Source organism: Amblyomma mixtum, chromosome 6, assembly GCF_055824585.1.
Source record: "Amblyomma mixtum isolate Tamu chromosome 6, ASM5582458v1, whole genome shotgun sequence".
NCBI classification, from domain to species: domain Eukaryota; kingdom Metazoa; phylum Arthropoda; class Arachnida; order Ixodida; family Ixodidae; genus Amblyomma; species Amblyomma mixtum.
The window spans coordinates 129,046,713-129,056,292 of NC_143017.1; the positions used below are offsets into that span (position 1 = coordinate 129,046,713).

At 46.7% G+C, this 9,580-nt stretch overlaps 1 protein-coding gene across 1 annotated transcript; it reads right to left on the bottom strand.

Annotated features, from left to right (window-relative positions):
- Nucleotides 1-393: 393 nt before the first annotated feature.
- Nucleotides 394-7,382, bottom strand: LOC149340389 (toll-like receptor 2). The gene is made up of 2 exons (XM_089549150.1): nucleotides 7,247-7,382; nucleotides 394-5,017 (listed from the first exon to the last, which is right to left on the bottom strand). The coding sequence occupies exon 2, from the start codon at nucleotides 5,015-5,017 to the stop codon at nucleotides 2,717-2,719; it is 2,301 nt and encodes a 766-aa protein (XP_089405276.1). The 5' UTR covers nucleotides 7,247-7,382; the 3' UTR covers nucleotides 394-2,716.
- Nucleotides 7,383-9,580: the final 2,198 nt, after the last annotated feature.

The window sequence follows — 9,580 nt, forward strand, 5'->3', positions numbered from 1 at the left end:
GCTGCCCAGTTATCACAGTCCTCCATTGATTCAGTAATACAATTTTATTAAGGACGGGCGACAAGCAGGGAGACATGATCTGAGTAATGCTCATGATCGCCGCTTCCTTACAAGAGGTATTCAGAGGCATGTATTGGGAAGAGTTGGGGATAAGAGTTAATGCAGAATACCTTAGCAATCTGCGATTCGCTGATGACAAGGCCTAAGTCACTCACGAGATGAACTGCAAAGCATGATCAATAAGTTGTACAGGCGGAGCAGATCAGTCGGTATGCAGAAGACCAAAATACGTAATGTATCACAGTCTCTGAAAGCAACAGCAGTTACATATGGTCGCGAGGTGCTGGAATTGGTAAGAGAATACGTCTGCTTAGGGCAGATAGTGACCTTAGATCTGGATCAAGAGAGTCAGATAATTAGAAGAAGACTAGCCTGGAGTGCATATGGCAGGTTCTCTGAAGTGATGAATGACAGTTGACCAATATCGCTAAAAAGAAATTATTCAACTGCTGTATCTTACCAGTGCTCACCTATGGGACCAAAACATGGAGGCTAACGAAAAGGATTCAGCTCAAGTTAAGTACAACACAGTGAGCGATGGAAAAAAAATTGCAGGTGTAACGTTAAGAGACCGGAAGCGGACAGAATGCGGAGTAGCGAAACATGGTTTAATGACGTCCTAGTCGAAATAAAGAGGAAGAAATGGGTTTGGGCTGGCTTGTAAGGCGAAGGCAAGATAACCGATGGTCGGCAGGGAGCGCGGCCGGCGGACGTAATGTGGGTGGATGGTATTTACAAGTTTGAGAGTTAGGGTGGCTGCAGCTGGCAAAGGACAGGGTTAACAGGTGGGATATGTAAGAGTTCTTTTGCCCTGCAGTGGGCGTAGAAATGCGGCTGCTCATGATGATTACAACGAACGCTTCAGATAACTATTTCGAAGCGCGCATGACACCCAAGTTATAATCGTTATAATATTGTCCTTGATTATATTTTGCAGCTCATTACAGAAATCAACCACGATGAGATTGTAATTTCAATCTACAGGACAAACATTTCCAACAGTGTTCTATGTGTCCAACACGAGAACTTCTTTTACGGCTGTTTCTCCAAGCACTTAACGACCGCCGGAATGCCTCAAAGGGTGTTGGGGTCACACTGCTGGTGTGAAAGCCGTCAGGCCCAATTATATGCTGTTATTTTTAGCAGTTAAGTCATTGCAGCTTAAAAATGGGACAGCAGCTCAAAAAATACTAATCAAGATAAAAGCCTTTGTGAAAGCCACAGTCCAGGAAATCCTTTATTAGAGATGCGAAGAACACACACGGGTATATCCAGCACAACTCTTCGGCGTATAGAACAACGTTTAACATGAAATTGTCAACTGTCTGGATTTAGAACAGGTTTACACAAGTAACATGGCGCCCATTTGAAAGAAGGACCCTCGCCCTTTCTATTACACACATACAAAGAACATGGTCAATGATTGCATGCTTTTGCAAAGGCAAAGGCAAAGGCAAGAACTGATGGTTATGTACACAGTGGGCATGAAACATGTACATTCAGATCATAACAAGTAGGAATGCATATCTAAAAATGTGTTTGGAAGTCAACAGAATTTATCGAAGATGGTGAACCAAAGGAGAACGTTATGAACATTATGACAGGCTAGTGCTGAAGCAGAGACCACCACCAAACATTGTTTAAATACATTGCATACCGCGTACAAAATATATACGCAGTTATTGGTGACAAAATGACAACAACGAACACAGGAAAGCTCGTACAACAAACGGAAAGATAGATCAGAACACAAAGTACGCAGCCAGAATCCGCACATGTGCTGAAGGAAACAAGTTAATAACTAGTAACAGAGAAGTGGGAGAACCGCCCTTCCCCCCGGTTCATCATGACGAGCCTTGTCATCCATTTTGAGCTACACGAAGCTTTGTCTATTTTTACAGAACCGGATGATCAGGCGGCCGAACCTGACGCGATATACAAACTGGCCCGTAATAACAACTAGCAAAGTGCTTCGAACGTCAAAACGCGTTCTCTACGAGAGTGCAGTTACAAAGACGTCTAAGCTGGTAATTAGACCTATACCCGCAGTGCTGACCAAGAGTCGTACATGCGCTTTTCCGAATTGCGAGAGAGGTGTTTTCTTCCATACACGGTGCAAAATAAAAGCTCTCGTTTCATTTAGTGATTTCACAGCACTGTCTTATATGCGTTGCCTTTCCTTAGGACCTACGTTGGCGTGCCCTTCACGTATTGGCACTTCTGAATCGCAGTATGCATATTGGGTTTTTCTGCACTCTCAGTGCGCACCCAGAAGGCAGGAGAAAAATCAGGGCTTAGCCTGTAAATTACTCGCGACATACGGCAGGAGTGGAGCGTAACCTGGGAATAGTTCATATCCGGCGAGAAATTGGAAGACACAGCGTAATCCGAATGGAGCTTAAGAAAACATATATGCTATAACTTTATTAAGCTATTATTAAGGGATACCAAGATCGGGCTGTAGGTAAGGCCTCTACGAAGCGATCTAGCGTCAGCGGTGTGTGCACTCTGAAACGACTGGTAACAATGTCTGGCATTTATCGAGAATGTCGCTACGACAGCACCTGTAGTGTAATAAAAAACTAGTACCACCAGCAACGGCCTAAACGTGATAAGACCGCAATACTTGGAAGCAGGAAAGTTTACAGCCGCATGACTACTGTTGCAAAGCAGCCTGAACCTGGAGCCAGAAGAGGTTGTTCAGGGCCTCACTCGAACCGTCGGGCGGTAGCTGAATGTAAGTGCGGGACTTGATGAGGTACGCCAGCATGGAGCTCATCTCAGACTCCTCCACGTCGTTTTTCCTTATGAACACCATGCCATCGTTGCGGTCGTTCTCAATCAGCCGATGCTGCGCGAGACTCAGCTCAAACATGCACCAGCGACTGCGGCAGAACTCCCGGCTCAGCAAGAACAGCGACACGCGGCTCTGCGATATGGCCCGGCAGATGTTCTCGGTGATCGGGAGGCCCGGGATGAAGTCCCTGTCGGCCACGCAGAGCCGAAACTTCATCGAAACTTCGATCTTTGGAAGGAGCACATCTCGCACCCACTGGGTGTCTGAGGCGTGGTACGAGAGGAAGCCGTCCCACAGAAAGCGTCCTGTGTGCGTTTGCCTTCGATATGATTTAATGGCTACTTTGAGGTACAGCAGGCTGTACATGCAGTAAAAGCGGTTCCTGTAAACTGCGTAGCCAACCAAGGAGGCGACCATGATAGAGAGGACCGCAGGGACACCGTAAATCCTGTAGTAGTCGGGCGGGGCGCAGTCGTCCTCATTCGAGGGCACCTCGAGAACGCGCCTTCCCTCGTGCTCCTGAGGTTGTTTGCAGACAAAGCAGTCGGTACACTGAGCAGGATGCTTCTCCAGCACAGAAAGAAGGTTCTTCAGCTGGCAGCTTGAGCAGTTCCAGGGATTCCAGCCGAGGTTCACGTAGCTTACGTGATTGATGTCACGCAACATGTCTTCGCTTATTGTGGATAGCACGTTGTGCTCTAAGAGCAGGGTTTTCAGTTTACCCATGCGAGTAAATAAAGGTCCCTTCCACTTTGATATTCTATTATACGCTAGATTTAGCTCCTCGATAGGCGCATACTCCACTGCACCAAGTCGTAGTTCTTTAATCCCGTTCTGAGACAGTATGAGTCGACTCAAGGAGATCAAAGTGGAGAATACTTGCGAGCCGTCAAATTGCACTATCTGGTTTTCATTGAGGTTCAGAAAAAGAACTTTGTTTAGCCCCTTGAGGTTTTCTCTTTCTAAATGCCTAATCTTGTTGCCAGCCATAGAGAGATTGTTGAGATTTTCCAAGCATTCAAATGGCGACCCAAAAATTCTGGCTATATGACAATAGTCTAACGCCAGGCTCTTGAGCCGGGGAAATCCGCAGTAGGCGCGATTGGGTAAAGAGTTGAGATTGGTGCCGCTCATAATTAGCCTCCGAACGGTACTGTTACGTAGACATTTTCCTGGACAGTACTGGAACTCGATGTCACGTGGCACATTGGTATCGGACATGTCGAGCGCATCTAGCCGCTCTAAGAAAAAGATTGCTTTTGGAATTTCGGGTAATTTTGTGCCGACAAGCGAGGCATACCTTAAATCTGGGCTCACACTGAGGAACGCAAGTGGATGGATATACTGAATGGGAGTGTAGAAAAAATCGAGGCGCTGCATTAGCAACAAGCGTGGCGATATATCTCTATGTCCGATTCTAACAAAGTTGCATTTATAGAACAATAAACGCTTTATAGGATTGCGGGCGATAAAACGAAGCAGTTTTATAGGGACTTTATGTATTTTGTCTGTGAATGTGATGTTCACAGATTCGATCATGACGGTGGGCATGTTCCAGAAGTCGATGAATGAATCTACAATCTTGGAAAGAGAGGTAAAGTTGTACCTATAACTGCCGACGAAGCCGTAGACGTCAAAGTTGCAGCTTCCGTCTGCTAAAGTCTCGTTGCACACGGCGACAGCGGCTTGCGGAGGCTTGCCGAACGTGCTTTTAAGTGTCATCTGGCGAACGTGAAAAAACGTGGAATAAATGGTGAAGAGGTCATAATTGCGGTCCTCGGACTTAAGGAATCGATCGTACTGACGATCCATTCCTAGCGGAAAGTTATCCCATTTTTGAATCTTAACGGATCGGAGCGACATGCAGACGATACTATCCTGACGAGTTTCGTTGTCCACGGGTTCGTCGGACACGAGCAGCTGTTCCATCGCCACCGTCTCCGGGTCGCCAGAAATGGTATCTTCCTGAAATTGCAGCCCAACAAGAATGGTACAATAGGCGTGGATGTATCCGTTTTCAACAGTCAGCTTGCAGCGCTTATAGGGCTGCAGCTGCGTTGCGTACGGAGCGATGTGGGTGCAGTTCATTGACGTGCTGAGGCCACAGGCTGTTGTCACAGCCCACAAAAGTAAAGCGCCAGTTTTCATGCACATCTCCATCTGAAAGAAAGCATTGTGGCTTTTGAGCAAACCAGTTCCTGAGTTCATTTTCTCCCTAGGTTTCCGTTAACTGCTAATACAATGACCTCTCGCGGAGTGCTGTGTCCATTACTATCTCTTTTGCCGCTTACAGCTCGCAATGGGAAATCTTGCGCTTAAGCACAGCATTAGGCAGATGCAGTACCTCTAGCACTTCAGTAATGCCCACCACTGATATTTAAAAACAGGCTTTTAAATTATAAAGATGACTTCTGCGGCATAGCAGTGCCAATCTCGGCGGACAGCAGACAACAGATGGAATCAGGTTAACTGGTGAGGTGGTTAAAATTTTTGATAGTTAACTTTTTAACTATATGTGAAAGTTGAGCGCCTGATTTCAATTATGTATATTATACTGCCAGCCCTGAAAAGGGTTCAAGCAGGAGAGCGAAGTATTTTCAAAACATATGCAGAGCACCCCTAATGAAGCTGAGCAGTGTGTGCTCCAAGTATAGTGACGCTTTGAAAGGCCAACAGGCTGACGCAGGGCAGCTTGCATTGCGCTTCGGCAGATGCGTGCTCGTTTCAATCTGTTAGTTTCGGTTTTCAGTGCAAAATTTTACGCGGGATCCAAGAATATATTTTGCGCATTTTCTGTACTTTGTTGGGAATAGAATTTTCGACGCAGTTGGCAGAGATTTCTTTTAAATGTGTGCCAAAGTACTATCGCTCTCAATATGAGTTGCAACGCGCGGTCATCGACCGGGGCTCGTTCCGTGGTGTGCCTCCTCCAAACAGTCGCTCGGAATTCTGGGAAAAACTGCTGTTCCAGGAAACAACAGCACCCCCGCTCAGGAAAAAGTTTCTCCCAGAATTCCGAGCGACTGTTTGGAGGAGGCACACCACGGAACGAACCCCGGTCGATGACCGCGCGTTGCAACTCATATTGAGCGCGATAGTACACGTATCATTTTCTTGAAGATCACTCAGCCATAGGTCAAGATAATCATGCGCGCTTTCATGCCTGCCACGCGAAAAAATTTTAAGGGAAACAGATTTTAAAGGTGGAGAGTTTTAGGGATTTTGATGCTGCAGGAAAAATACGCCATATGGTGTCAGGAGCGGCCGGTTACCACTGAGGCCGAAAACGTTTCGATGCATCGGCTGATGAAGTTTATAGCCACTAGTGCCTGGAAACCGAGTCTGTAGTCTAACCACTAAACGCCCGTTGAAGATTGTGTTGCAACATAGCGTCTGCAGATCTGCGGATACCTTCAGCCGGTCGTTTTAAATAGCCATATCAGCTTGCGTAACTTCGAAAACGTGATTACCTACGGAGTTATGGCTCGACAAGTTTTTGTTTTAATTTTAGGGATGTCCTACCAAAAGATTCCCGCTATCGAAAAACGCGTGTCTTTGGCGCACCCGAAGTGATACTCGCATGCAGCGCTTCGTCCAATGCGAACCTGTCACGTGGCCTGTCACGTGCCCTGTCAGCCCACGGAGCGACATCGCTGGGGCACGACCTTTGCGTTGCGTGCGCCACAGAGGCTCATTTTTGGATAGCGCGCATTTTTTGGCCTGATATGGCCAAAATCTGTTAACCCAACAGCGGTAAGAACAACTGCGTTCTTGAATTTAAAAAAATTCATGTGGCTATTACTTACGGCCGCCTGGAAATTTGTAATTGCGACCAGTTCTCTAGCAAAGTTATCTTGTAATTGCGACCAGTTATACAGTTAGGTATGAGAAATTAGTCAATCAGCTTGGTAGTTAACATCATTAACCTGTTTTCTAATGTCGGCCAGTGCTGCTATTTCAATACCACAGAAGCAATATTTTTACCTCAAAAAGCCTATCTTTAAAACTTAGTGGCGGCGGCGTTCTATTTACATATGGCATTTGGCGATTACTGCTTTGTGAAAAATCAGCGTCTTTAGTGAATAACAGCAGCTATTTAAACTGAAAACTCAATACCATGCTCTTGGCGATATTTGGCATGGGATAAGCATGATTTTGATTATCATGGCTGACTGCCGAAAAATCATGGCTATGATTTCGAGTGGTGGCCAGTGCCAGAAGAATTTTCCTTGTGATAATTGTGATACTTGACTGCTCTGGTTTCCTCCCTCATGCGCTCAAACTACAACATTTATGACCAACTGCAGCAACTTCACAGTAGTATACAAGCTCTTAAAGCGCCAGGAAAGCGGCAGTTGAAGCAATCTTCGTTAGGTGAAAAATACACACCTTGCTCTAGAAGTCTGCACTATGCCGCGTGTTGATGCATATGCCGCAGCACGCTTTCTTTCGAAGCGCGGTTCGACAAAGTCACTGCTCAGACTGTGCACTTAGAAGGCTGCCATCCGCGAACAGCGTCGTTTATCGCTGCCTGCGCCCTATACAGGAAAAGGAAGCGGCGTTCGAAGTGGCTCTGAACGCCCCAAATGTTAGGCAACATTCTCACGAACAGAGAGCAAGGGTTGCAATGGGCGCGACAACGAGGTCGTCACACTGCCAGCGCTATCTCCAGTTCAGGATGTGCAGACGGAGCGCAAGCGGAAACTTTGTGGCTGCTTGATTGGCCGTTGCAACCGGCCCCGATAATGAAAACCTCGAGATGTCCTTGTGTACAAAAAACTTTCTGCAGAGAAATTATTCACCGCTTTGATTTTGTGCGCCAGTTGGTTTTGCAAAGCACCAGGCATGACCAAGTAAAAAATGTAATTTTCATTGCAGAGTAAGCATCAGTGAGAAGAACCGTTTGTTTTCACCGACAGCGCTAAAGGCACCGTTGTCCTAAATATCCGATGTCGGCATTGTCGGCGTCGCCACTGTGACCAATGGTGGTCCCCAGGTGGTCCCCAGAGGGCAACCTAGGGCTACCCTAGGTCATGTGACCTAGGTGGATCATCTGTTCTCAAACCAAAGAAGGAAGCTCCGGCTATCACTGGTTTTCCGTGAACGTCAGAAGCCGATGAACAATTGTAACCAAAAGCGACATGCGAATACAAAAAAGGACACCCTTAGATCCTGCAGCAAGTTGGGAAAGGCGTCTGTCTGCGCGTTATGCAGGTGGTCCACCTAGGTCACGTGACCTTGTGAGGTCATCACAACCTGCCCACCGGATAGTGAATAAACTTCCAACCGTCAGCAGGTGAGAGTTAGATTAATGATTGGTCGCTTGGAAAGAGCAGCCTGGGTCACACAAGGCCCACCGCTGGGAGCACCTGCCATCGTAGGGCAGTCGTACATCACTTAAACGCTGCACCACTGCTCCAGAAGGGGTATGAGGACTCACAGTGATCCATGAATGCAAAGTAGAAAATGACCTTCTGCATGTAAGAAAATCAACCCATAACGGTACCGGTTGCTACCCTTATGGCGGGTCTAAAGGGCTCATAACATGGTCTACCAACAATGCGTGCTTTTACGTGGCAGCTACTAGCCACGACGTTATTATGCGTACTTAAAAAAAGAAGTAAGGCTCTACACGCGCATTTGAGCTAAAACCTCTAATTTGAAGTTGTCGGCTCTAAATCCGTCCCGCTGGCAGCAACGGCCATATCGAAGTAGTGTAAGTGACGTCATTAACTGACAGCGCCGTCGTCTGCTGCTAAACTGCCACGCGCACAATCGGTGCGGAACAGAGAGCGGCCCTGGCGCATTTTAAGAAGTCACCGGGACTGGAAGAAGCTAGACAGAACAGGGAAGGACACAGACCTGTATTTCCTTTGTCCCCCTTCAGTTTCTCCCCTTCACCCCACCGCAACCGAAACCTGAACTCGAGCTCTCTATGCTCACTACGCGCTGTTCAGTCGCGAGCAAGCACGTGACTGTCAGTCTATGTCGCCACGAACTGCTAGCGCGCCAGTGTTACTTTCTAGCCATACGGTTCAGGAAAACTTTTAAAATTTCAGTTACATATTACTCGCTGCACAAAATGAGGTCTTATCCCGAGCAGCTGGCCTCCAGTGGATGTGGACAACAGTAGGATAAACAACACCTCTCAGTTCATTTTGCTATCTGTCAAATGCTAACCGGAACTACACAACTGAGGACGGTCCGTCAAGCATTTTGCATTTCGCACCGTTGGAAAACTCGGCTACTCAACACTCACTAGCGTAACTTGTGGCTACGCGCTCAACACATGGTAACTCTGCAGTCGAGCCACGGTAACAGGTGTTGGCAAGACGCGTCACAGTAGTGAATACGTTTTGTGAATATGCATTGAATATGCCGAGTGTTTCAGCGTTCACTTTCAAAGATTTTCTAAAATAGGCTTTTAGGGTAAAGTAGTGGATTTTGCGGCATAGTATTACCAGGCCTGGCGGACCGCAGAAAACCGGTGATTCATCTTAACTAGTAAGTTGGTTAACTAATTTCTAACATCTAACTTTTTAACTTTTTCAATTAGGGGCGTGGTTGCTATTATAGGTCTGTTGCCGGTCGTTAGTAATAGCCATATCAGTGTTTAGAATTTCAAAAACGTAGTTACCCTTGGTGCTGAGGCTCGACAAAATTTGGCTTTTTCGGCTTAATTACCTGTACTGGAGGGATTGCTTTTCCTGAATGCTTTCAGAA